Source organism: Nothoprocta perdicaria, unplaced genomic scaffold (genome assembly GCF_003342845.1).
Source record: "Nothoprocta perdicaria isolate Ctin4 unplaced genomic scaffold, notPer1 scaffold_94, whole genome shotgun sequence".
Classification (NCBI taxonomy): Eukaryota; Metazoa; Chordata; class Aves; order Tinamiformes; family Tinamidae; genus Nothoprocta; species Nothoprocta perdicaria.
Genome location: NW_020456243.1, coordinates 1,484,511 through 1,511,631, shown reverse-complemented (window position 1 = coordinate 1,511,631; position 27,121 = coordinate 1,484,511). Strand labels below are relative to the sequence as shown.

The following is a 27,121-nucleotide window of genomic DNA, read 5'->3' as shown; positions in this document are numbered from 1 at the left end:
CACTGGTCTGAGGAGCAAAGGTGGTTGCATCGGCACTGGTCTGAGCTGGTGTGAATGTAGCTCTGCTTCCAGAACTGAGTTTGCTGGGATGGACCCAGACTGGGTGTCTTAGCAGTTGTGCTTGTTACCTGTTCTTAACATCAACCCTGTATTTCAGCAGATTTACAAAGTGAAGGCAGCTGTTCAATAATGCATTATCCTGTTCTTTCATTTACTACTTTAACACAGTGGCMAAACCTATATATAAATATAATCATCTCAGTTTCCTTGTGAGTATTCCCTTGGGTTTTTGAAAGCATCTTGTCCCTGCTTGAGTAGGGAGGCTTGGAATAGATGATATCTAGAGGTCCCTTCCAACCTCAACCATTCTTTGATCTGAGTTTTCTGGATTCAGTTRGAAGTTTTATTCACTTCCTCACTTCTGTGAGAAGGCAGCAGGTAATCTCCTTGCTCAGGGAGAAGGAAAGCACAAAGATTAAGACCAWTTAGAAGAAGGTCCTTTAACTTTTGTTAGTTTATGACCCTAATGTTATCCAACTGGCTATATGTAGGATCAARTTTATTAATGGGTGGTGAGCTCTGYTTGTCAATATTTATTTTATTAGTTCTCTGCGCTTTAGAGGAAAAAAATGGGTCCATGTTTTTTCTAAGAATGTAACTTACTTTGCAAAACATTTTTAATTTCTTTCTTCACACATGTAGGTTCTGTTGGTTCAAAATTGTGAAAATATTAGATTTACTGTGGAGCATAGAGTGTACCCAGAGGAACTATCTGATTTTTTTTCTACTGTGTTGTGTTTACAAATATGTTCAGGAAGCTAGAAATGGCAGCACTTTCCTATTTCTCAAAGAAATTTCTTTGAGAAATGAGTCCCTGAAGAGCATTAGCCCCTTTCTTTAATTAAAAATAAATAAATAAATTAATTAAAGTGCACACTAACAAAGGTAACTTAACTGCTGCTGATTCTGTGTTTAACACTGCATCTTTCAGGCAGCATTGACTAATTCAGGYGCTAATTAAATGTGTTTAAGTTGCGCCTTTTATCAGAATGAAATTAACTTTAACCATAAAGAATTAAACTTCAAGGTAACCAAAGGAAACATTTTATCAGTTTGATGTGCTGCTGTCGGAATGGGAATGCTACATTTTTAAGAGACCACCTTTTCTTTGAAGGATAGGGAGAGGCTGCTGAAGGAACTGGAACAAATGCAGAGTATGGACCGGCTGCACAGGAGGCACCTTGTAGCACAGATGCCACCTCAGCTGTTTGTACCTGCGTACAAACGACTGGAAATAAAAGAAGACTGGCAGAGGGAACTGGAGTTTGCCTTTGAAGACATGTACAGTGAAGACAGGAGTAAGTTATTTAGGGGCTGCTGAACGCAGTATCCTAAGTAAGGTGAGACTGTTGCAGTTCCCTGTTGCACGGGTCCAGCCTGCGTCCAGCCAGGAGCAAAGTTGAGTGTGTTCCCAGTAGGCACACGTAGAAAGATGCATATGGATTRCAAGGACACATGCACGTGGCTGGCTGCATGGACCAACACAGAAAGCACAGCCCCCCTGCAAACACAGGAGGGCATCTCCAGTAACTGACCTTAAATACTCAGTCTCTTCCAGCAGCTAGCCCCCTGGTCTTCCATGCCCACATATGCACTGTCACCTGCARATACGTAAAATGGATTCCCCCAATAACTGTCCTTAGTCACGCAGACCACCCAGTAGCTGGGCCTGGATCCCTGCTCACTGGCACCTAGGTTTGCATGCGGCAAACCTGGGATTTGTGGTCCCTGCAGCAGTTGGCACTTCAGCCTGTGTCAGGGGAGGTTTCTGTTCCTCACCTGGGACAGTGGCTCTAAGGATGAATCTAAAGATGAATTGATGAGTGTAAAACCTACACGATGGAGCTGACTGCAGTTAGGGTTCTGGGAGCAGCTGAGTCAGGGTAGTCTGTTTACCTGACTGGGTTATTAGGGTCCTCCTGCCTGTCATCGTTGATCCCTTGTACCCCTTTGTGCAGGTGGAGGGAGGCTTTTACCACAGAATCTTTTATTTGGAAGAATTTGGTATATCATAGTGGAAAACAGCTAGAATCCTGGATCCAAGAGATGGCTAAAGAACCAAACCGTCTGAACTTTGCAAGTCTTGTAATTTGGGGAAAGAGGAAGAAAAAAAAAAAAGGATTAAATCTTTTCCAAAACAACTGTAGATGTTCAGACTTAAGAGTTTGTATAAATGTAGTCTTACAGTGTTGTTTGTTTCAAATGATCATTTTATATTGTTTTCCCTTAATTAGGGATGCAAGGAGACTTGATTTTGCACTTTGAGCCACAGCCGCTACCATCCCCTTCGGAAAGATCTCAAGACAATGAACTTGATGTCACTTTGGAGCACGAAGCTGCTTGTGACACTGGACAAGAATTGCGAGAGACGACAGAGGAAGTTCCTGATGAAACAGAAAGTAAAGCTTTTAAACTTTAAACTTGTATCAAATAGTTTATGCAGTTTATCAGGATGAAATGTTTAACAAGTATGAATTAAAAATTCAAATGTGACTTTTTAATATGTCTTTATTATGCTTAGAATAACTTAATTTCTGTAAAACTCAACTTTTTTGTAGTTATATTGGTTCCTTATGTAGTTAATGTAAATTATGGGGGAATAAAGCTAGGATAGAAGCTTATTTTTTTTTTCTTTTGAAATATTTCAAAGCTGAAGCTTGAGCTTGTATGAAGGTTTACTTACTGTCTGCCCTTTATGTTCGGGTTGGTGACTGAGGTTTTTTTCACTTTGTGAATAAGCAGCAATCATGCATGTGTGTGCACTGTTTGCTTGTGGCATGCACAGGGTAGCAGTGTAAACTGCTCCTTGGAGCTTTGCTCCTTGGAGCATTTTCAGCACATCTGTTTGGTGCTATATCCATTTTTTTGGCCTATGTGATGGCTCGTGTTGCTCTTGCTGAAGCAGAGGGGCCGAAGTGCTACCTCTCTCTTCAACAATAGAGGCTAAGTTTAGCTTAACTGTAAAACACTGTTTAGTTTAGCTCTCCTTTTAGCATGTTCTTGATCAATTTACTGCTCATCTCTTCCAGGTGAGAAAAATAACTTGATAAACTTTGAGAACTTAGTAATTTGTCTGGATGGTTTGTTCAGCTGTGTAAATAGCTAAAGGAATTAATGAGTGCGTGGATTTTTTTGAGAGAGATTATATAGTATGAGGATGAACGGTTACCTACAGCTTTTAAAAAGTGTGTATTTCTCATAGGTAATGAAGAAGGAAAAAATCACCAACCTCAGTCAAAACTTGCCTTAAGGAAGTTGCTGAACAAAATCAGAAGCCAAAAAGAGGAATGGACCTCAAAAAGTGAGAGAGAATGTMAAAACGAAACTGAGACTATTGAATCAGGCACAATTGCTAGTGAAGAGAGACAATTATGTGATGTAGAACTTAACCATGAACAAAATAAAACTTCAGTATCTGCAAATAAAGGTATGGGGTGTTTTTTTTTTTGTTTGTTTGTTTGTTTTAACAAAAAGACTTATGGAGCCTAGCAAAGTTTATTAATGAGTTTTTTAATGTTTTACTGTGTTGCCAGAAAGCAACTAAGTTGCCCTCTCTCTACCCCTGTATCTTGTTTTGTTTAAACAGTGAATTTAAGAGGTTTTTGCTTTTTTTGTCTGTCTTGCCAATAAACCTCTTCTCCAAAAAAAGAGCTCTAAAATACCGTTCCATCTTGAAAATCTTGTKCAGATTTTTATCGTATATGGTCTGGCCATGCGTTAATAGACGTTTACCTTCAAGAGTAGAGTTTCCAGTGGAAAATTTGACATTAAGACTCTATACCAGATCACCTGAAGAAGCCAGATTCTTCAGAGCTTTACAGCTAGAAGTGCTCAAGACAAAAGTGTCTGAAATCCTTTAATTTTTTTTAGCCAGACCCAGCGATTCCTTCAGTCATGTGCACATGGACACACCCGCCTCATTTGCAGGTGTTGTGGTGTAACATAGGTGAAAAAAGGCATTTGGCTCCCCTTGGCCCTTAGGGAAGGTGTGCAGTAAAGTAGGCAGTAAGGGATGAATATCTGCCTTTCCTGCAATAAACAGATGTTTAACCCTTGAGGCCCTCTTTTTTTCCAAAAGGTAAAGTTGTTTCCTTAGATCATTAACAAGATCATTAGTAAGATCATTCCTCAGAATGATCTGGCTAGTAACCTACTGGACAGATTATTCAGATCTGAGCAGATTCCTTTTGGAATGAGTCATCTTGCATATCCAAAGCACATGATAAAGGGCTAGCCAAGGATTTAAATAATCCAAAAATCTGATTCTCTAACTTACAGAGATAGAGTAGGATGTAGATGGAAGTCTCTTTAAAAGCTGCTGATGCTTTTTTTTTTTTGTTTACAGGGGTTAAAATGATGTAAAGAAATATGTGAGAAAGGTTCAAGACCTGCCTCTTTGAAAAGTAACCACTGCTGCCTTCTCTGTAGCAATTGGAAATATTCTAGAAATTAACAGTTAGTTAGTGTTTTATTAGCAGTTAGTCTAGTGTTTTCTGAATTCAGTAATGGAAGTTGTTCCCCAGCTAAAGTGTTCATGTTCCCAATAGTCCTGTGCTTTCAAATTTCAGTGTTACCAGTATTGTCCTTTCTGACTGCATTTATGCTTAATTAACTTCTGTGGTTTTAGACTCCATGGAAATTTTCAAAGATGCAGGTGTAGCTGAAAGTTCAGATCTAATTAATCCTCAAGAACAAGCAGCTAAAAATAGAATGGAAGAGGAAAGGAAAAAATGGGTAAGAGTAAATATAATTATCTTTTTTTTCCATGTCTTAGTTATGATATGAGCATTTTACAGGAGACTGATAAAATGCTCCAGGTAATAAAACAGCTGTAGTTCCTTTTAAAATGTTTGTAGCTTTTACATAAATTTTTACAATATTTTCTATGCTTAAAACATTTGTGTTTTGTAAACTTTTTGAAGTGACTTAGCAGACTCAGCAAGAGCTGGTCCTTGGAACAATGCAGAGCAAAAAAATCGTACACTCCATATGAGAGATTTTACACTCATACAACCTGAGTTTTTMTTTCATAAGTGATCACTCATTGTCTCTCAGAATACTTTAGGGCAATTGTTCATTTCCTCTTTGCCAGCAATTTGATTTCTTTTTCACTTTCTTCCAAAAGGAGAGTACTTTTGCTATGCCTGGATACAAAAGTGATTTGTAACTAATGAGAAACTTAGAAAATTAAAAAATGCTTAGGAGATTTATGGAGTGCTCTTAAATTGTTTGCTTATATATTAGTTATTTCATAAATGCTCCAAGACTTGAATTAAATGCTGTGAGATTCTGAGGATAAGCTCTATAAAATGCCGGGATGCTTCTGAATTCAGAAGTCAAGAGAGGGTGACTTTTTTACACTCTCTGGAGATTCATTAAAAATCTCCAGTCCCCAATGGTTTTATCCATTCTATTAGTTTGATAGCAGACAAGTATGCAATAGAGARCATGGAATACAATATCATATATTCATGGACAATTAGGAATACCTAGCCAGCCAAATGAGTTGTTCTTGTAAGCTTTGGAATTATTTTTTTAAAAAACTCTTAGTTTTGGGGAAATGCCTTCTTCAATAGAAATCTTACTGTATTTGTGACAAACTTTTCTTTATCATTCACTTCTGGAGATTCACCCAGCTTTCTGTTCAACAGAGTGAGCAAATAGAGCACCAGAAACAGGAGCAGCTGGCCTTGCTTAAACAAATTGAAGAAAAGAGAGCGCGTCTGGAGGCTGATTTGCTGAAGATCCAGATCCCCCAGATTTTGGAGGAGGTTAAAGAAAAAGCAAAAGGGGAGGAAGGTCAGCTGGTACAAAACAACAGTCCTCTCCCAGACCAGCAGAAAGACGGGGARGATGAGGTGAAGTATCTTCTGAAGAGTCTTAAGTGTTTTCTTCCTTTTAGTTATTCATTAGTAAAAATCCAGAGAGAGTCTAAGGCTAAAGACTTCATTTTTGATTCTCGGACCGTAAGTCAAAAGCTGCTATACACAATAGCTTCCTTTTGCCTGGAGTAGGGCTATTTTTCATGTGATATCGCAGGACTTTAGATATTAGGTTATCTCTGTGGAGTCTTAAAGACAGCTTATTTATAAAGTACATGTTGGTAAAATCTGATGACTTTGCATGTACTTTTTTCCTTGATCAAGGAGTATGAGAGTATTATTAAAAAAAAAAAAAAGGCTACTTTTGTCTTTGTCTGTATGTTGAACATGAACTATTTTAAGAGGAGGCATTCGGTAATCTTTGTTTTAAATCCTGGGTCCAACTTGTGCTCCCTGTAAAGCATAAAGATGAGTCTATTAGGCTCTTTGTGTTGGATCATTGTTTCTCTAGTTTGCTACTGGACACATTCAGTGCTTTAGCTCCATTTAGCCTTGGGCTCAAATCCCACAGGTTTCAAAGACTGGTGCAGAGTCCCTTCTGTAGGTTTAGGGGAGGAGTAACGTGTTGCTAAGGGTTAATGTTGCTCTAATAGTTTTCTCTGAAATATTTGTATATTTATGCTTTTTTAAAATTTTTAATTAGACTGAAATTACTGCTGCGATAAAAACTGCAAGCCCCAGACAAGCCAGTCATTTACAGATGATTCGTAGTTATCAACAGCGTCTTCTACAGCAAAACAGGTACATTTCAGTGTAAAATGAAAGYCAAATTTGACGTTTTCAAAATAATTTTGAAATGGTTTAATTACCAAAACTGCTCTTTGTCTTTGCAATATTTAATGTGTGTTGATTGTTCTGCTTAGGCTGCACAAACAGACTGTTGAAGAAGCTAGAAAGTGTCTGCAGGAGTATCAGAATAAACTGAAGCAAAGATACCCAATGATGCCAGTCACACCTCTGAGTTGTGCAGAAGCCAAGTCAGTTAGTTTAAAGRTGACCTCAGAACCCATTCTGCAGAAACAAGAAGTGCATCCAGCACAACACCAGTTGTCTGAACAAGTTCATACCCAAGAGTGTGGCCAGTCGCTTCCTGGGAATTCGGAAACGCCGCAGGTCCTTGAAAAACCATCGTCCCCGAAATATGAAGAGCAAAGGCACAATGTTTGTCCTGGTAGGCGCGTGCGGTTTTTGGAAACATCACAATGGGATCAAGGAGTGTTTCACTTGCCATCTAGCTCTTCTTCACAGGAACAAGTGGAAATCTCGGACACCTCTAGTATTCAAGGCAGAGATTTGGCGCGGGTTCAGACCCCTCCAGGGCTGGCCATGGCTTTACAAGATGACCCTGCTGTAGGAACGCAACCAAAAACCCGTACACAACACGTTAGATTTGTTTTGCCTGCAGAAAATTCCTCTGAACCTTCAGGAATATTTGAGCAGGATAAGGAGTTGTCATCAGTCAAGACATCTARCCATCAAACAGAGGCAGAAGCTGTAGAAGAGCCTCCACTTACAGTGCCCCTTTTGTCAGCAACAGAGACACCTGGGGTGGCCCAGGCAGCCTCAAGTGATTCTCAGGAGAGCCACTGGGCACCTGCAGGCAGCAGCATTAAAGCAAGCTTTGAACAACCCCCCTCTCTCTTTCAGCCTCTGGCTTCATCTCATGAGCAACTTAAAGCCCAGGAGTTCTTGATATCAAAAAGTGGAGATGCATCTTTGTTAAGTTATTCTAGTATATTGAATTTAAGGGACAGGGTTTTGGCTTCCTCAGAGAGCATCCAAGCTCAGCAAAAGTATTTGAAAGAACTTCAAGAGCAGCTAGATGCACAAAGAGAAGCTCTTCTTTCTAGACAAAAAATGCAAGAACAGCTACTTATAAAGAAGCAGGATATGCTGAAGGAACAAATGCAGAGACAGCAAGAGGCTTTGAAAGAATTCCTGAACAAGCAAGTATGTGATTTATAAATGCAAATGCTAGTGGGTGATCAAACTCTACCAACTTGTGAATGATTCCATGGAGTGTCGATACTTGGGTGGCTTGCCAAAATAAAAATTTGAATTGGGGGTTCTGATGTGTAATCAGTAGTTCTCTGTTGTGAGACCCCAGAGAGCTGCTTTGTTCAGTTTAACAGAAATACTATAGGAACTTCTCTATGTTTGATGTCAGAACGAACATAATGTTTATAGCAATAGTTGCATTTTTCTGTAATACCATATAAGCAGATATTTGCAGTTTTCTTCAGCTCTAAAAGTGCAGCTTATAGGTAGAGCAGCTCTTCTATTAAGTCTTCAATATCGCAAATGATGTACTAAGCATTTTGAACAGACCATTAAAATGTTCCATCTTTTTAGATGTGCAAACTAGAAAATTGATTTGGAAGGTACGTTCCATTTATAGCTTTATTTATTTTGATATTTAATCTTAGCTATTTCTTGTATGTGCTTATTTTAGGGACCAGGGGAATTTTTTTTTTCTGAGTTGAAGGCTTATTCTGAAGAAGCTCCTTTTTCCCCTCTATTTTTAACTGAAACAATCTTAAACAAAATGTTTTCTGCTTTTGCGGTCTTCAGACAGCTAAAAATATCTGTTGTCAGTAATGGAAAACAAAGCGTACTTTTCAAGAAATGTTCCTGTTAAAAACACCTCTTATTCTGATGTAATCCTGCAATGGCCTTCAATACATAACTAAGAGGTATTAGTCAGCTGGGTCCATGGAACTAAATACTTATCTGCCCAAATGCTTTTGTAAGGTGAGCAAGTCTGTCCAGTACCTGAACTTGCCTCTTAAAGTACTCAAAATTTTCAGCACTCCAGGGAATGCCCCCCGAAAGGATTGCTGGTTTAAGAAATGAGTGTTATGTGGAATTTTTATATGCAGTTGCTTTCTTTTAAGGTGAGACAGTTCAACACAAATGAAGTGACATGGGCAAAGCCCAACGGTCTGACTGACTTCTTGCAAACCTCAGAAAACCACCAGCTAGAGAACTGTGAAACAAGTGAGTTTCATGAAAATTAAATGATTTTTACCTCAGTCCAGCTGGGCACACTGGTAAAGCTGTGTAACTTCTTTCATTGTGATAGCTTTTTTTAGTTAAGTGTTTTTCCATCTCCTCAAATTGTTTCAGTAGATACATTATTGCAGTCTGCTGGGGAAATCTGAATTCACAAAACTTTTATTTTACAGAGGAGCCTGAGAAGCTTGGATGTAAAGGACAGAAATGGAAATCTTCCAAACCACCTCTGGCAAAAGTCAAGCTAGGTCTTAATTTGGAGCAGCATGAACTTAGTGTTATACCAGAAGCAGACACACCAAGGAGCTGCAGCATTTCTTTTGCAGGTAAAATATATATTAGATTTTTTGTTTTGAGAAATACAGATTGGAGTACAACAACAAAATCTAATCTTCAGAGTCTATAAGGTGATAGATCATGAAATATTTGATACTGTTGCCTTTACTGTAGCTTTTTTTGATCTATATRTATTTCAGCAAAATGTGAGCTGTAGTTGCAAGAATCTTATCCTGTCGAGTATATATATCTAGAAAAAAAATCACTGAGAAACAGTCAAAACATTCACTGAAAATGGAATTTGCCATTTTGGCAGTGTTTAACTTTTTTCTCCTCTTGGATAAAATGAGCAGAGCCTGTCTTAAGTATTTCTGTAAGAGTAAAGATCATGTATTCTGGAACTGATTTTAAAAGGGAATGCACTTATTCATGCCCTGTTTAATTTGAGGGTTTAATCGGATACCTGCAAATTTGCCTATCAATTGAAAGAAAAGAAAGAAAACATTAAGAGTTGATAGATGGGTATTTAAATGTTTGGAGCACACCTAGAAAGTAAATGTGAAACCTTATAATTAAGGAATTAGTATCAGGGGGCTGAAGAAATACTTTAAAAGTGTAACTTTACGTAGCTACTGGCATATTCTAAGTATTTGTGCATACAGTGCTGTGTGTTTCTCTGTGGAACATTAAGTCTAAGATGGATAACAACATAACACTTTTTAAATATACACATTTATTCCTCCCCACTCCATGCATATATTGGGAAGTTCTAGTGTTGTGCCAGGCTTATTTAAAACGATAAGCAAAACAACCCAAGTAATTACCAGCCTGTCAGGCTGGCATTGATCTTGAGCAGAATAATGAAACAGCTGATGTGGGACTCTTTCTTAATTAAAGAAGAGTAATTAATGCTAGTCAGCATCATTTTATGCAGAATGATTCTTGTCAAACCAATTTGGTGTCTTGATTAGATAAAAGTTCCAGTTGGTGGTGTTTGATTGAATACGTTTGCACTCRTAAGGTATTTGATTTAGTATCACACATTTTCATTTTGAAAAACAAAGTAAATAAAAATCAAAGTATGTAGCAAACTTGAGTTTTTAATGGGCTTGTGTGGTGAGAAGGGATTACTGTGACCTGTGATTGTATAAGTAAGGGAGATTTTCAAGGAGAGTCAACAAGAATTTCTATTGCTCCTGAATTTAGGAATGATGCAGCTGTTTCTGAAATGTGATGCTTAAGTGGTGCAAGTGTCCACAGTTCAAAAAGGACACTGCGAAAAACAGGCATTTTAGAGAGTAATCATGAGAATTACTCAATCAAAAATATACCTTATCAAGAGAATTAGTAGAATCCATTATGTTGAGATATCACAGTCTCTGTAAGTTATYTGGGAAATGAAAATGTGATTATGACTTCTTCTTGGCTAGTCAARGAATGATGCTGACCCTTGGTGAAATAGCCAGAAGTTTTGGTGGATTTACTGTTCAGAAAACCTGTCAGTGGGATGGATTTTTTGTTTATTGGTATTTGTGTTTTTTTATTAAGAATGATTTATTTAAGAATTACTTTTTGAGAAGTCCTGTGAAATCTGAGTCTGAACCACTACACAACAGCTGTTTCCGTTGTTTGAAGAGTTTAAGAGTATTATCTTTAATAAAGTGGAGCACTGTACAAATTCACCCTGTGTGAATAGTAAGCCCATCTTAATGTATTCACTAAGTGCAAACCACTTCCTTTCTATACCTAAACCCATTATGAATGTGTTAAACTCAGATAAAACAGATTCTGCTCGTGGAGAATCTCTTCCCGTTTCGCCTGTCGGGGAATTGGCCTGTGCCAGCTGCTACAGTCGCGCTCTGCATGGAGATGGCAGGTTCCCTGGAAGCATAGCAAGCTGTGAAGAACAAACCTCCAGTGGAAGTCTACAGGAAAGTGAACACTCGGGTAGGTTGTTATGAGATGCTGATGACTGAAAACTTGTATTGTCCAGGTGAGGAAATCCTTCCTCTATTTCTATAGGAAATCCATCCTCTTGATACTGCTTGAAACTCCACTCCCTCTTCCCTCAGTCTGAACATTTTAAAATTGTATCTTGAGATATCCTTTTTAATTTGATTAAGATGGGAAATTGAAGTCAATCTTCAGTTGCTTCCTTTAACTCTCAGGATCTTTTTGAAATTATCCTTAAGACTTTCTGTAAAAGCTGGAGAAAATGCTTATATTTTTGCCTGGGTTGTAGAGGCGTTGCCAGACTGGCAGTTATACAGTTCATATAAAACTAACTTGCTGTAGTGTCTTTTTTCCATTAGTGATTTAGGGACAGTAATTTTATATAAAAGGATTAGGAAAATTCATGTGAAAATTAAAGGGGGACAGAATCCTGTACTGAAGAATGAATTGTTCAAGGGGACAAAAAATAATGAAAATACTGCCAGCAGTATGATCATCAAATTTTAAAGTACTTCATGGTCCCTTCTGTAACTTATTTGGTATCTTCAGTAGAAGATGATCTTTAGCATGAATTGAGCTTAAAGTTTTTGGAAAAGGTGAGAGTGCATTTTGAGGGGTAAGGTGTGATTGTATGAACTTTTTTGTACTTTATTCTAACCAAACCATGTTTACAGTTGTGTGTGGTTGTTTTTTTCCAAGAGAAATAATTGTATCTTAAAGTTTATTCCTTAATGAAGAAATCAACCGAGTGCTTTATTCATGTGATCTTGATCATCATCTTTGAGGTGGCCTCTGTGATGGTTTAGATATAGCTTTGCAACACACAAGTTGTACTGCTCTTGTCACTGCAGAACTCCTAGGTTTCCTTTTATCCTATTAAATTGTGCTGTGTATTTTCCAGAGTAAGCATTAAGAATTATATGAAAAAGATAAAATCTGCACAGGATTTAAATTGTTGTAAAGAAACTTTGTAAATCTACTTAGATGCTTTATTGATAAAAGTGTTTTCTTGGGTATATAAGACTTGTCATTGGGCACTAGGCAAAATAGTTTTGGAGCTGTTTTTTCCTSTGAGTATAACAAGAAGAAAAATAATTTCAGGCTTCTTAAATTTAGGGGCAGACTGTAAAGGGAAGGATAGGTCTTAAGGGCTGCTCTGGTGGAATAAGAATGAATCCCYGCCCTTGGTGTTGAGTTGGTGGCAAGTGCTGTGTGACCAGCTTGGCTGCAGAGGACAGAACTGCTGAACTGATGCTGCAGTATCAGCTCTGACAGCACTGATTTGGGTTGCCCTCTTCTGCAGGGCCACTGATGTCTTAAATGAGTTAGGAACTTAAAAAATGAGTTAAAAAATGTCTTAAAAATGAGTTAGGAACTTAACATCTTTCAGATTCTCAGCCCAATTTGGTTAAAATGGGCTAATAGAATATATATTGTTAGTAGGGAAATGCAGAGTAACTCTACAAATGAGGCAGGCCCTTTGACTGCGTAATTCTCATTTGCTGAGGAAATCAGTCTGAAAGCAGTGGCTAGATGTGCTGTACAAGGCAGAACTGGGGAAGCAGATGTATATCTCAGTAAAGCTTTCCCTCAGAATTCATCTTCCTCTTGCAGCCCCCTTGAGTCCTTTCCAGCTGTGATCATCTTCAAGTGCTGCCACCCTACCCAGAACTATTATGCCATGCCTGGTAGCTTAGCTCGAATTGGGCAAACCCCGCAAAGATTCCATTTGTTTTTCCRAATCCTCAGTATTTGTCCATAACTGACTATTGCACCAGAGCAGTAGTTATCCTTTGTGAACATAGCAGACTAGCGTGGAGTTCATCTGTTGACATAATTCTTTATTTGTATCCCTGCTTGCGTTTGAACTAATCCTTGTTTTTCATTATCTTCACTGAGTGATTCATCACTGAGGCTTTTATCTTCTGAATTGCACCCAGAAATAATTGCTGCTCTCTTACTGCCWTTTCCACTGAATAAATTGCATTCTGGATATTTCGGTGTCAGGTTTTTAATGGTTTGTTTGTCCTAGTGCAGTGGCCAAGAGGCTAAAATACGAARGTGCCACCTAGAAGTCAAGCTTCTCAAATAAGAATATTGCATTATTATTTTAGAGAGAGGAGGAGAAGAAAAGAAAATCTCTTCAAGTTACCAAATATTAAGTTTTTTAGGGTTATTAAAATAAAATGTGCTCATATCTCACAAGTTTAACTTAGAAATCGCTAATTAATTTGCYTTATAGCATGAAACAACTACTGCTCATCCCTTTATTAATATCAAAGGAACAGTATGTAGTAATAAAAGACATTTGTAATATAGCTTTACGTAGAATTTAAATAAAAGAGGATTAGATGCTTTAATCTCTTCTGTATTCTGAAGTTATTATCTGTCACTCTAATGTCTTTTATCTGGCAAACTAAAGCACTTCTTTCAAAAAAACCCTCTCCTGTCTTGATTTAAAGACATCAAAAAACAGAGAAATTATTATTTTATGTGGTAACTTGTGTTCATTTTCTTTATCACGTTTTAAAATAAATGCTCTATTTCCTGCCTCAGYGTGACTGGCGGTCACTTCTAATCATTGCTCCTTGTCAGGACTTTGAGTTTAATAAATGTTCTATCTTGTGCTTTCTCCAGTAGAAATATTTAACTGTCGAGAGACGTGACTGCAGTTTTGCTGATGGAATTTTTTTCAAGGCCTCAGTCGTTTTCATGGTTTTCTCCTGCTGTCCCATATTTGGCTCCAAAGAGCAGCAGACTCTGCCATGTTTCTGCTCTGTTCTTGCTGCCATGCACACRCAGGGAGCTCTGTCCCTTGTCCCACATGGGTTTTTAGGTGTTTTCTCCAAGGGCCTGAAGAGCTGTGTCAAACACTGGAGCAGAAGAAGGGTTTGCACTCTCCCCCTCTGCAGGGAGGGGAGCATGTTTGACAATTTATTTAGCCTTTACTTGGAGTTCTGTCAGTGTTTAAGGTAATAACATATTAATGTTAATCCATATGAATTTATTTTAGATGTTATTTCCATTCATTTCTTGTACTGTCTCCTGGAAGAATATTAGATGACTGTGGCTATAGAAAACCCCTTTTCTTTAATTTCATGTTACCTGATTGCTTGAGGTCTGTAGGTATCACATCAGAAAGATTCTTATCTTGTGCCACCTTACAAAGGAAATACTTCCCGCAAAAGAACTATTTCCTGCTTTATTTGTACTGTAGGAAAAATGGAACATTTACTTTCTTACTGGAAGATGGAGACTGAGGTGGTTTAATGCAAGCTACAAATTGCTGCCAGCAGATCTCAGTGTTTTGTTAATTCCACAGGACAGAGCCTTAGAGTGCTTGGAATTCGAAATGTCTCTGCCATCAGCAGCCCCTATAGAACTGGAAGAAAGCACATTAGCTTCTATTGTTTATCTTAATTTCTACTTGATACTTAATACTGCTTTTCTTGRGAAATATTACCAGTGAGAGTATTACTTTAGAGTTATTTACTGCAGGAAAATTAATCTTTGCAGCAGGAGTCAGGCTGCAGTGAGATATCTCGGCGTGCCTGATTTTTATGGCTTATTTTGTGTGCTTTTCTACTCCTCTCTATCATGGCAATGCTTACCAAGCCCCTTTCCCTGCTAACCACTCCAACTAAAGAATTATGCTAGCACAACCAAAGCCATAGCTCCTCCTGCAAATAATCTGATTTTACTCTGCATTTTCTGCATAAGGCAGTAAAAATTGTCAGAAGGCTGGTTAAGGAGGGTTACCTTACCTGCTAAATCGATGTTCTCCTACTGCTACAGGGGAGCAGGATAAGCTTATGAGTTTTAGGAAAGAAGTGTGAGCATAAGGCACTGAAGGCAGCAATGCAAGAGTGTTATTGCCACCTCGTGTTCACAAAGAAGAAAACAAAAGTTAGCTCTGAAAAGTTGTTTTCTCTTCCTGACTGCTGCTGTTGCCTGTGTGTTCAGCCCGGCCCCAGGGTTCTCCTGTGACTCCGGATTTGCCAGTTCTGGCTGCTGAAGTTGGAAACGGAGGCGTGAGCCCTTCTGGAGCATCGTTCCGACATCACGATATGGTTAGTCCTGTCAAAGTAACCACACAACATCATCTGCTTCTTATTGCAGATAAATCCATCRTGAAATATGAATATGGTGCACAAAAATGAAAAGTATGCTGTGTATTTGCTGCTGTTAGTTACATGTATGAGAATGGGATCTTATATTTCCAGAAGGTTCCAGCAGATGTATAAAGCTACTTGAATCATGGGATAATTCAGGCTGGATGGAACTTGGGGAGGTTTCTAGTTCAAGCAGGGTCAGCTCTGAGAGCAAACCAGGTTATTCTGGGACTTATTCAGTGACTTTTGAGGCTGGAGGTTGCCTAACCTCTCTGCGCAGCCTGGTGGAAGGGTCCTGCAGGTGGAAGGGGTGCTGCTTACGCAGGCGGGACGTCTGCTCTTTTCGTTTGTGTTCACTGTCTCTCTTCTTCCTGCCATGCAGCACTGAAGTGCCTGGCTCCATCTTCTCAGTTAGCTTGTGGGCTGCTGCTAGGCCTGTTCCTCCCGGCCATCTCATCAGGCTCAACAGGCCCAGCTCCACTAGGCTCCTCTTTTGCAGGGCTCTTTGCCAGGCATTTTGTCTCCAGGCTGGACTGTTTCGGAATATTCCTTCTTCCCTTTTGCAGGACTTTGTATTTGGCCTTGGAGAATATATGTTGCCCCTTCTCCCAGCTGAGGTCTCTCTGGGTGCCTGCCATGCCCACAAACCTGCCAGTTGCTCTGAAATGTTTTCAGAGGCGTCTCTCCCTTCTCCCCAGCTTGGTGGCATCTTCAAACATGAGAGCAGATTCTGTCACCTCCTGCAGGTCGTGCATGGCCAACCATGTTAAACAGGACAGGGCTCTAAGTAGACCCTGTGGTGCTCTTGCATCATCTGCAGATCCAGTCACTTTATCAGTAGATGCCAGTAGTGTTTACCAAGTCATGTGTTTATGCTTATTTAAAAAGCCTGGGTTTCTTAGATTACTTGTCCCTTTTCTTACTCTTCCTTAATTTTTTATTTTCTAATTAAAAGATTTGAGAAAGGTGTGCACACTTTTCATCCCTGTAAACTTGGAAGTATAAGAACCCCCATTCCATGCTTTCTAGAGCTTACCCATGAAATTAAGGAAAATAGAATTTTTAGGGCATTTTCTGGATACTTCTAGTCATAAAGTGAAATTCAGACAAATTTAACTCTGTCTCCTGAATGCAAAAGGCATCTTGCAAATGCTTGTGAAATTCTGGGAGCTTTCAGGTGTTGTAGCTGTATCCCTCTGAGATCCACAATTCTGCTGAGTGGGTCCGTGATGAGAAATAGCCAAATCTGAGCACCAGAGGATAAACTGATCTTCCGGGTGCTGTGATTTGTACACCGTTCTGAGAAGCTTAGGAGGAGTTTGTGGATGTGGGGGTGTGTGTGGGCAGGTGGGTGCTGGGTGGAGGGTGGGAGCGAGGGAGGGAGATGCCTGAGTGTGGATGTGAATGTTCGTGCTGAGCAAGGATGATCTGTGCTGTTGCCTGACTTAAAATGAAGGCTTCTACACTTGAACTGAGCTCAGAAAAAAGTGAGTGTGTGTTCTAAGCTTGAACCATAGACAACTCAATATATGATACTATATATTATTTATACTATTCCTATATGTTCTTTCCTCCCTAGGGAATACTTTCTAAAGTACTATCCACAAGCTTCAGTTCAGAGGCTTTCATGGAAGGGGGACCTTGTGATTCATCTTCAACAATTTCCACTGGAAGCTTTTTAACTAGTGAAATATTGGATGCAGGCCCTGTTGACACTGGTAAATTCCTTTTCTCTTTTTCAAAATGGAAAACTCCACGTCCTTTACCTTATTTTATGGGAGAATGAATCTAACTCACTGAACCTAAGTTCCTCTCAAAGATTGGTATGAAACTTTGCTTAAGAATAACGTGCCCTGCAGAATAGAGTGCAATTGGATTACAGGCTCTCTGTGCTTGTGGTTTTTGATTTGCATAATGATTTTACCTAAGGACCTATTGACTTTGGCAAAGGACATTTTGAGACTTAATCAGCAGCTGTAAAACTAACCCAAGAAGATGCTCATAGAAGTTTTCTGATGCGTATAGAGTGTATGTTGTTGCACAACTGAAATTCTTGTGTTGTTGCTAAGAGTATCATTCTGATATATCAGCTTAAGTGTCAATAATGCAAGTAAAACTTCTAACTTGTTTTTGAAAATAATGCCACTTTAATGCCTCATTGGCATCAATCGTTTTCTGCCAAATATGTTCCTGTCCCTTTTTTACTTTTAGCTCATCTCTTGGCCTTAAGCTGTTTTCTTATATAATAAGAATAAATTTCACAGAGTACTATATATAATTAGATATTACCAACTTAGGTTTATGGAAATTCCTGGTAAGATTTGTGGGAGAAATGATAGGCCAGAGTTAAAGAAACAAAGGCCTAAAGCTGCTAAGAATATTTTGGGGTAGGAAACAGTGTCTTCTCAGATGAGTTTATACAAGTGAATACAAAACTGTCAATTCCTGACTTTTTATTTCAGGATTATCTTCCTGTAGCACAGAAGATCAGATGTTGGGGGAAACAACAAGCCACCCTTGGAACTCCCTGTTGTCTTTTAACATGCAGGGGAGGCGAGAGCTTTTTTCTGCAACATCTGGAGATGCAGAAGCATCATCAGCAGACAATGCTCCTTTCCAAGGTAATTACCATCTAAGAGCATATCTGTGTGTTGTGCTCTCATACAGAATGAGATGAATTAGTCAGCATTATTTGTTAACATCAGTTATTTATGTTCAGTTTATGTTTTATATTATAGCCAGTGAGGGTTTTCTTTCTGGTTCTCCGTGCTTATCACTTGTATATCTACAAATTCTCTCTAATCATGAAGATGTTATACAGACATTAATAGTGTTTTATTATTCAAATAGGGTCACATAATTTTTGAAACACTGACAGACTGCTGTGAGTTCTGGAGCATATAGAAAGAAGGTGGTGGTGATTCATGACACTTTCAGCTATTATATATTTAAATACATTATCTTGATTTGAAGCACTTTCTCTTGGAATGTTTTAAAATCTGTAAACACAGAACTGTAGAATAATCTAGACCAGAAAGGAGCTCTGGTTTTGTAGTTSAGATGGTCCTTTCCCCTGGAGCTGAGACAACTTAGAAGGTTGGTTAAGTCATGTAATTAAGTCTGGCCCAGGCGTGTTATGATTATCTCAAGGATAGAGATTCCACACGTTCCTGGGCAATCTGGTTAACCACCTGCAAGACTAGTTTGTTTTTTTTTTCTTTATGTCTAACAACTGTGCTCCAGCTTCTGTTCGGTGTCTTATTCTTTCCTTGAGCATGTTGAAGAATCCGGCTGTGTCTTCCCCTGGCTGTCTGTTAGGATGTTGTGGGCAACTGTGTGTTTTCTGGGCCTCCCGCCACCCCAAGGAAGCCTTTTCTTAACACTGAGTGAAGCTGCTTTAGCCTCTTGAATCCCTTGAATCATCCCTTGCCTTTCACTGAGGTCCAGATCTGGCTTGTGATGGGAAGCAAGGAACTGGGCCATGATACTCCAGATACAGCCCCTGAAAAGACTGCCTCGGGACCTCAGCTGTTTATCTAAGAACTGAATCAGGTTCTTTATGGCTCTTCAGACTTGCATTGTATCAGAGAGAAAGTATTAAATGTAATCTCTGTTTTATTTTTTATTTTTGCGGTATATTATTTGTATACTTACAGAATTCTCTTTGCTCTGTTGATTACATCTGGAGGCCATGTGTGAGATCTCCATTTAGTAAAAATAACTCTTTTTTTTTGTCATAGTTCCAGCTGTGGAATTTGATTTTCCTGCAGTGGAGAGACCCGTTGCTAACTTCCTTCACCAGCACTTCCAGCCTCTGGAGCCAAGTCTTGATTTGGATCTCTCACCTCTCATTCCACAGAACAACATTTCAGGAGACAGCAGGGAACTTGGCAAGGTACTGTAAAGAAAACTATGGTGGAGGAAATACTTGTGCTTAATACTTACACAAGATTTCAATATGTAATCTCTGCTGTACTCTGTTCAGAATAAGCACAATAGATACATGTAGAATTGGTAGCACTTTTGATGTTTGTAGCTGAAACATCATCCAAAGAGCATATTGACGTTATTTTTCTGTCCTTCATTTTCCTGAGGAAAAAATTGATCTCAATTAAGACTCTTTTGATGTTAGGCTTCAAGATTTTCAAGAAAAAGTGAGAACACAGCTGTGTGTGTAGAAGGCAGAGGCTCCAGCTGGAACATACACAGAAGCAGTCTCCCTTCTCGTGTAGGAACAAGCAAGTCGGCCCACACTGCATCAGAGCAAGAGCCCGCGGCAGAGAGTGTCACCCTGGGTATGTGTCACCCTGGGCATGTGCAGTGCAGCTACATCAATATTTCAGTATCAAACCTTTTCTGCTACCTGGGGTTTGGGTGCTGTGTTGGCATTGGTTGCTTCTCACTTTCAACCTTATGCTGAAGTGTCTTAGGTCTGCTTTGTTCTCCTACACACTTCCTTCCCCAGCATTTTTAATGGTTTATCTTGTAAATTTGTGAAGTTCTTTATTTACACAAGTTAGGACTATTATAAAAGCAGATTTGCACCTAAGCTACTCCAGTGCATGTTTTTTATTATTTACTGTGTGCAGTAATTGTAGTGTTAGTAAAGTGCCAGGAATTAAATTTGCTCAGCTACTTCTCCTGCTCTGTGGTCATGTGTGTTCCTCATTATTTTAAGCCTGAAGAAGTTGAGAGGAACCCATAAATTGAGTCAATAACTGGAGCATGTACGTTAGACTATGTCTGTTATCTTCTCGTTCGTTTTTCTTTTATACATGACATTCCTCAAGAATTCCTTTTCTGCTCTTCAGTTGCACCAGTAGTAATGATGTGCTGTTTGCTGAGACATCTGTTTTGACTGAATGTGGAAAAATTGCTTCATCCACAAAATAGTGATGAGGAAGACATGAAGTTTTAGATGATAATTTGATTCAGTAGCTTAAAAATTTATGATCTGACAGCAGCTGGAAAAGTTACCTGCGGCTCATAGAGGAGAAAGGTGTTTTTATATGTTGTGTAGTTGAATTAAATTTCAGTTATCTTGGTCTTCCATCTATACTAAAGGAGGAACCAGTCTGTAATTTCAAATGCAGTTAGAGGTAACCTGAATATTTTAAAGACTTATTTRCCAAGATCCAGGTGTTTTGATATTGTAAAGTCCTCTACTAAAAGGCTGATGAAGCATCAGGAAATGCAGCAATATATATATTGATCATATAAAAATTCCTAGTTAATTATCTTGTTTATTTGAGTGGATGTGCATATAACTTCTGTAAAAATGCCCAAAAGGACTTATACCATGAGACCACTACCTGTGGTCACAGTAAATATGATTTAAGAAGCTCTTTCCAGCTTGAGGATGTCATTCACAAGTCGCTCATAAAAAGTCAGTGTGCTTTAAATGTCATTACAGTATCTCATCCTCAGATGAGTTTCTCATCTCTTAATTGCTTTGGGAATACAAAATACTTGTATTAAAAATTAAGAAAGGAAATTACTTCTAGTTGTCATTTTGAGCAAGGATGATATTTAGTGCTGTCATCTGGAGAATTTTCTAGTGATGGCTGATATTGCAGTGCAGTCTCTTCCCTCCCAGTTTGCTGTCCCTTTAGATTTTAATGCTTTAATTTGTTAGGTGACAATTCCTTATCCTTTGTATATGTGAAACCAGATGTCTTGTATGTGTGTCAAAGAAAGTAAAAATGTCTTTAAAGGAGACCCTTAAAGAATTATTTTGTATACAGCTGTGTTTAGGAAAAAGCCCAACAGCAGCGTGAGGCTGGAGGCCATGTAACAAACCATGCAAACTGCTTGTCAAAGGAGTTATGACTTATGTGAAGGAAATATATGTATTAAAAAATGTGGGGTTTTTTTGCTTGACAGATGCTGTGGTGTTGAAATGTATCCCCAGTAATTAAAACATGAATATTTTTCCTCCATTCTCAGCCTTCTGGAAAAGTCTCGATTTGTATATGTAGATTGTAAGGGAAGGATGAGTGAGTTACTGTAACCTTGGGAAGAGGAATCCAGCCAGGGGCCTGATTTGGGTTTCTTCTGCTGGGATGTGTTTCTGCATAAGTTAGGGTGATTTTTTTGCCCTATTTTTRGATATTTTGTTGGAGACCTAAAAGGGTCTCAATGGGCTTCTGCTTACAAAGTGTATATTGGTACAAATTCACTGTCTTTCAGTATAGTTATGCCAGCAGGATGAGAAAACTTGGTCCTAATGCTTCCTTAGGAAGCAACAAAAATGCTTTTTCTTGAAGTTTTTACCTACTCATAGAGTGAATAAATTAATGCAGGGAATATCAACATTAGTGAGATTGCTTGAACAAGGTATTTTAAACAGAACAGGTTCTTTTAGCAAAATGTTACTTCCTATTTAATAGATTTCTTTCTATACCTTACTGAAAAGTCTGGTTATGCAGGGTTCTTTTAAGCTGATATTCTGTTGTATTAAGTTAGTTTTGACTTAATATTTTTGAAACAGGATCTGAGGAATCTTTCCATCCAGTGCAGCTGGAAGGCACTGAGAGCGATGGCTGTCATGGCACTGAGGAGCAAAATCCCAGGATTATAAACCAGGAGGCTGAGACCTGGRATTCACCTGCCAGGCAATATGAAGAACTGGCAAGAAACATAGAATCCCTTAACCTACAGAGTGCAGTGGAAGAGCTGCGAAAGGAAAGTCCAAATTCCCTGCAGGAACAAAATTCTTTTTATCAAGAGCAAAGATCATTTTATCAGCTAAACACCACACCGGCTGCAATGGATAAAACTSTGCCTGAGCACTTTATAAAAGAGGATGCAGCATTTGAAAAAGAGACTTTGTGCTCTGGAAAAACACCCGCTGARGTGGCTTTTGAGGAATATGTGAAACTTGCTGAAAAATCAGTTCATGGAAATGAAGGAAATAAAGCCGTGGAAGTGGCTTCCCAGTGGGACATCAATACGAAGAAGAGAGCTCAAGGCTCTCCAGAAACACAGAAATCCTCCAGGCATCCGGTTGCACCTGACTTGGACACCTCAGACATCAGCTTACAGGCTGGTGTACAACAAAATGGTTCCTTTCTGGAGAGATATAAAAAAAGCTCTAATGCTGTTCTTARAGGCTCTGGTCGTGTTCCAGTGTGGGTGAGTAAAGCTGGGATTTCTAAATCCCAGTTTTATGGGTATGGGATGATGGATAATTTATGCCGAGCTTTAACTTAATACCAAGCTATTTTAGACCTCCAGTATCTGAAGACTTTGCAAGCCTTTAATGGACAGTTTTAGTCTGAGACTTGTGTGTTCCCTGGAATTCTGCCCTCCTCCTCAGCCCTTCAGGTCATACCATTAAACTAACAGCCACGAAAGAAAACGGGATTTACTGTGACCGCTGCATGAGCTCCAGCATCTCCAGTCCAGCTCCCTCTGTTAACATCAGTGGCATTAACATTAATGTTGGCCTCTGTTAGCATTTACATGGCAGAACCATTCAACAATGTTTGTCTTCAGTTCAGTAGCCTGAAGGAAAGAAAACTATTTAAGGAAAGGATAAACAAGTTTAAGAGAATACATTTTTTTTTCACATTTAGAAAGAAAGTTTACCCTGCAACTAGATTTCCTCGGTTAAATCTGAGGTTAGACAGAGGGAGGTGAGTTGTGTCAGTTTTGGGTTTGTTTTGTACCTTTTTTTGCATTGATGTTTAAAATGGGTTAGTTTGGATGGTGTGTGATTGATTGCTTATGTGTTGGTGCTGTCCTGTGTCATTTATTCCCCAGGAGACCGAGTCAGGCCGGGGCATCATGGARGAGCCTGAGCTCACGCTGACGAGCTCCAATGACATCAGCATTGCAGAATCAGACGCTGAACACACRAGCCAAGGGAAAGCTCAAGACGGCAAAATCAGCAACCCAGCATGTGCAGACCAGTCTGAATTCAGTAATTTTCCTGAGGTGCATTTTGATTATCTAATATAATTCTGGTTTTGCATTGATGCTTAAGAGGAATGAGGAAAGGCCCCGTTTAGCAGCTGATAACAGTGTATTGTGAAATGAGGAATGTTGGAGCTGCCCTAGGTTGGGAAGTGCTGCTCTGTCCTGTTCTGATGCTGTTTTGCAGACAGACCTGCTGCAGTATCGCTGCTACCTTGTGTCACTGGGTGGGCTTCTCAGGAGAAGCAGAACCACCTCACAGATGTGTCCAAGACTAAACTAACCCCTTARCTCAAGAGCTCAGGGAGTGGAGAAGGTGGCACAGAACAAAGCTGCAAAGTAGATGGGAATAACACAGCCCCCTGACTAGAGCTGAACTGACCCACATGGGGTTTGTGTCGGGCCCATGCCAGTGGAGCAGCGCTGCCATCTCACTCCCTTGTGGGGGGGTTTTAAGCATTTTCAACCATATTTATTTATTTATTTATTTATTTATTTATTTATTTATTTATTGAAACAGGAGAGGGAATTTTTACCGTTGTCTCCAGATACGGATTATTCAGTTTTCAAAAGGCCAGACGGATCTTTCTGTGCCCAGAGTTCTGATGAAGGTGAGTTTCCATCACATCAGCCTGCAGGCTGTACAACCTAAATAGAATGTACAAAGTACAACCTAAAYAGAATGACTTTGAGATAGATAAGGTCCTAAGTGCATAACTTAGAAATTGTAAATAAAATAGATAAACCTGTCCTCCCACCCCAGGGTTTTCTCTCGCCTAAGTCCCGGCTGGTAATTGGCTTAGTTTGGACTGTACTGCGCCCACATTTAATGTACGTCTTTACTTGTTTCTTGCAAAGACAGGCTATTTTTCCTTCATTTTCATAACTACATTTTTTTAATATATATTGCATTGTAGCTAGTTAATAGTTAATTTGTGGTATTTGGTGTGATTTGTCATCACATCCACAAGCACCTTGATTTTTTTATTCCCTCTTAGTCACTAAGCTCTGTACCTAAGGGAAGCCACATTTCTATTCTGGTAATGATATGGATCATGTGGAAATACTTTGGTCAAGATGGGCAGCAGTAACAAGGGCAGGAATTGACAAAATGTTCCCCTTGGGGAGGAGGAAGGGAAATTCTCAAGTCTTTTGTGTATTTTCAGGGATTAAGATACTTTTCATGTAGTATTACAGTGTTTGTCTTGGCAGTGCTGTTTACAGTTACTCCAGTTTGGTAAATGAATTGTTACTTTATTTTTTTTTCCAAAATTCCTAGTTATTTATAATACCATTCTCGATATAATTTATAAAAACAGTCAAGGTCAGTGTTTTAGACGAAACAGACTGCAGTCTGTGGTTGGAAGTGGTAGTGCTCTTCACTGGACACTTTCTCTTTCTCAGCGACGCCACTGGAGTTTCCTTCTGCATCAGGAACTTTGCAAGAATCTTTTTTGAAAAGAAAGAAAGATTTCATCCAGAAATCTCAGAGGAGAGTAGAAGAAATAAAAAGTAAAGGGAGAAAAAACGGAACAGTCGAAGCTGGACAGTTGCAGAGGAGAAAGACTGCGATGTTAAGCAGACCAAAGGCAGCCTCTCCCACCTCCGGTAGGTTTATCTGGGGACAAGACAGAGCTTTAAGGGYCCTCTTTGCTGCTCTTCTCTAGCAAACAGTAGATTTCACTCTTGTTGCATCTTTGCTTTTGCAGATTAAGATGTTGGATAAAGTTTTTCAAGAGTGTGGGGAGCTTCCTCTTCACTGCCTGTGTAAATGCTCACATCCCTTCTCATTTTTACAGTCTGTCCACATGATTACAGCCCCATGTCTCTGTGCAAATAGTTGTTATCAAACAAAAACCCTGGTAAGTGAATTAGAGCTGCCTCTCCTCCAGTGTCTGATGTGCTGGAAGTCTGTTATTGAGGAGCATGGCTTGCTACGATTCAGACCAGGAGCCAAAATGAAGATTATTTTTAACAGAAGACTCTCTATTGGGTCTGTTCTGCTCCCTATTTCTTTTTTATAGTGCTGTCTTAAAACAACAAAATTACTACTTCTTACTATTATACATTTGAAACCTTTAATGATTTTGAGTTTTGTTACAGTGAAAAAAAAACTTAAGACTGTTACAGTTATACTACTGGTCAGTCCTAGTGTTAACTTTGTTAACAAGTAAAGCTTTACTGAAAAAACAATCCAGTTTTCTACAAATAAATATGTGTATATACATATGTATGTATATTTTAAATGGTGCTTTGGTTTTCTTTTTCCTTTTAAAAGAGAAGGGTGCAGCTACCACTCGGTTGAAGAAAGTAGGAGAAGTTCAAGTGTCTTCCCCAGCAGACCGGAAGGCTGCAGCAGTTGAAATGTCCCAGCGAACTTCCAGGTATCCTGACACAAGTCGGGGAAATTGGGGCAAAAAAAGGACTGGTGGCTTCTGAGGACTGCTGGCCTAGATCCCACTTCATTGTTATCCACCTGGATTCCAGCAGTTGCTCTAAGCTCTGCCTCTTGTTTCTTGAAGTTGGTGTAAATTTGAAGAGAAGTTTGTAATTCCCTTTAGTTACTGCAGGGTTACAGCTCATCACTGTTAATACAAAACACACTGTAACACATCCMTGATGGGAGGTTAGATATAAACAGCTGGAAGGAAAGTTGAAAAAGATTCTGGGTTACTGGAGAGTGGAGTCAAAAACAYCTGCTCTCATTTTCAGCAACTAAGACTATATAAATGCTTAAGATACTAACTTTTGTTTCTTCTGACACTTATTTTTTTTTCCTCCTTTGACAGACTTTATAATCAACTGACAGAAGTGAAAATCAGAAAGGAGGAAAGAACAAGGCAAGAAATGTATGCTAAAAACAGAGAAAAGGCTAAAGAGTTTCAAAAAGTAAGAGCTGTTACGAGTTCCTRTCTCATACTTTCACGGAACCTGTTACCAGACCAGGGCAGGGTGCAGCACAACCTGCGACAGACACAGGCYGCTATGGCTCAAATGGAGACAAGGGAACAGTTTCCCAGCTTGGCCTGTGTCTTGCCAGACAACTTCGTGCAGCTTTTGTGTTCCCAAGTGATGCTCTTTTGTATTAGAAAGTACAACCATGGTGTTTACTCCTTGGCCTGCCCTTTTCTCTAAGGGGCTTCTTTTCCAAGCTTTTTCTGGTAAGGGACRTGGGCTAAGCAAAAATTCTGTTTAAAATGCCACCTACTTCAACACATATAGAGAAAGATCTACTTAGCTGAAGAACTGAGACGCAAACTTTTTTTTAATTAAGGTTTTTAATAATGTTTACTCACTGAATTTTCAATGTAAGGCAGTTTTCCTTCCTTGGCTAATGTTTCTTGTTCCATACCATATTTAAGGCTGCAAAGATCCTGCCTGGCTTTGCACAATTGCACTAGGTGAAGGTTTCAGCAGCAGGAAAGCACGTGTTAACATTGCATTTCCCAGCCTAGTCTAGTACTGGGCAACTTCCAAGGAATGAAATGCTGAAAAAGCCTGAGCCTGCTGCTCAGGCCTAACTCCTACTGCTGCCTTCAGCAGATTTTGTTTTTCTTGCTCCCACAGCTTCCCTACCACCCACATACTGATTTAACTACCTCCTCCCTTGCTCCTGTGTCAACTGCCTGGATCAGGGGCAGTTACTTAACCCCTTTACCACATTCCCTGAACTTGTATCATTCATCTGAATGAGTGAGGAGGAGGGGCCGGCCTCTTTTCAGTGGTGGCCAGTGACAGGACTAGAGGAAACGGCCACAAGCTGAGGCGCCAAAAGTTCCACAGGAACTTAAGGAAAAATTTCTTGCCAGTGAGGGTGACAGAGCCCTGGAACAGGCTGCCCGGAGAGGTTGTGGAGTCTCCTTCTCTGGAGATCTTCCAAACCTGCTTGGATGCAGCCCTGTGCCCAAG

General features: G+C 39.4%; 1 protein-coding gene and 1 non-coding gene across 2 annotated transcripts in view; both read left to right on the top strand.

The window, feature by feature from the left end:
• Positions 1-27,121, top strand: part of CEP295 (centrosomal protein 295) — a 36,226-nt gene that overhangs the window by 8,582 nt on the left and 523 nt on the right. Inside the window, exons 7-27 of the mRNA XM_026052937.1 lie at positions 1,175-1,358; positions 2,295-2,459; positions 3,263-3,487; positions 4,688-4,794; positions 5,712-5,918; positions 6,586-6,683; positions 6,806-7,892; positions 8,837-8,939; positions 9,128-9,280; positions 11,007-11,177; positions 15,147-15,253; positions 16,875-17,013; positions 17,758-17,916; positions 19,036-19,190; positions 19,428-19,590; positions 21,786-22,429; positions 23,060-23,233; positions 23,733-23,823; positions 24,617-24,820; positions 25,491-25,596; positions 26,002-26,101. Of these exons, the coding sequence (XP_025908722.1) occupies positions 1,175-1,358; positions 2,295-2,459; positions 3,263-3,487; positions 4,688-4,794; positions 5,712-5,918; positions 6,586-6,683; positions 6,806-7,892; positions 8,837-8,939; positions 9,128-9,280; positions 11,007-11,177; positions 15,147-15,253; positions 16,875-17,013; positions 17,758-17,916; positions 19,036-19,190; positions 19,428-19,590; positions 21,786-22,429; positions 23,060-23,233; positions 23,733-23,823; positions 24,617-24,820; positions 25,491-25,596; positions 26,002-26,101 (4,542 nt within the window). The remainder of the gene's footprint in view (positions 1-1,174; positions 1,359-2,294; positions 2,460-3,262; positions 3,488-4,687; positions 4,795-5,711; positions 5,919-6,585; positions 6,684-6,805; positions 7,893-8,836; positions 8,940-9,127; positions 9,281-11,006; positions 11,178-15,146; positions 15,254-16,874; positions 17,014-17,757; positions 17,917-19,035; positions 19,191-19,427; positions 19,591-21,785; positions 22,430-23,059; positions 23,234-23,732; positions 23,824-24,616; positions 24,821-25,490; positions 25,597-26,001; positions 26,102-27,121) is intronic.
• On the top strand, positions 16,517-16,600 carry LOC112959023. Its single transcript, XR_003251559.1, has one exon. It is a non-coding gene; the product is annotated as a small nucleolar RNA U2-19 (small nucleolar RNA).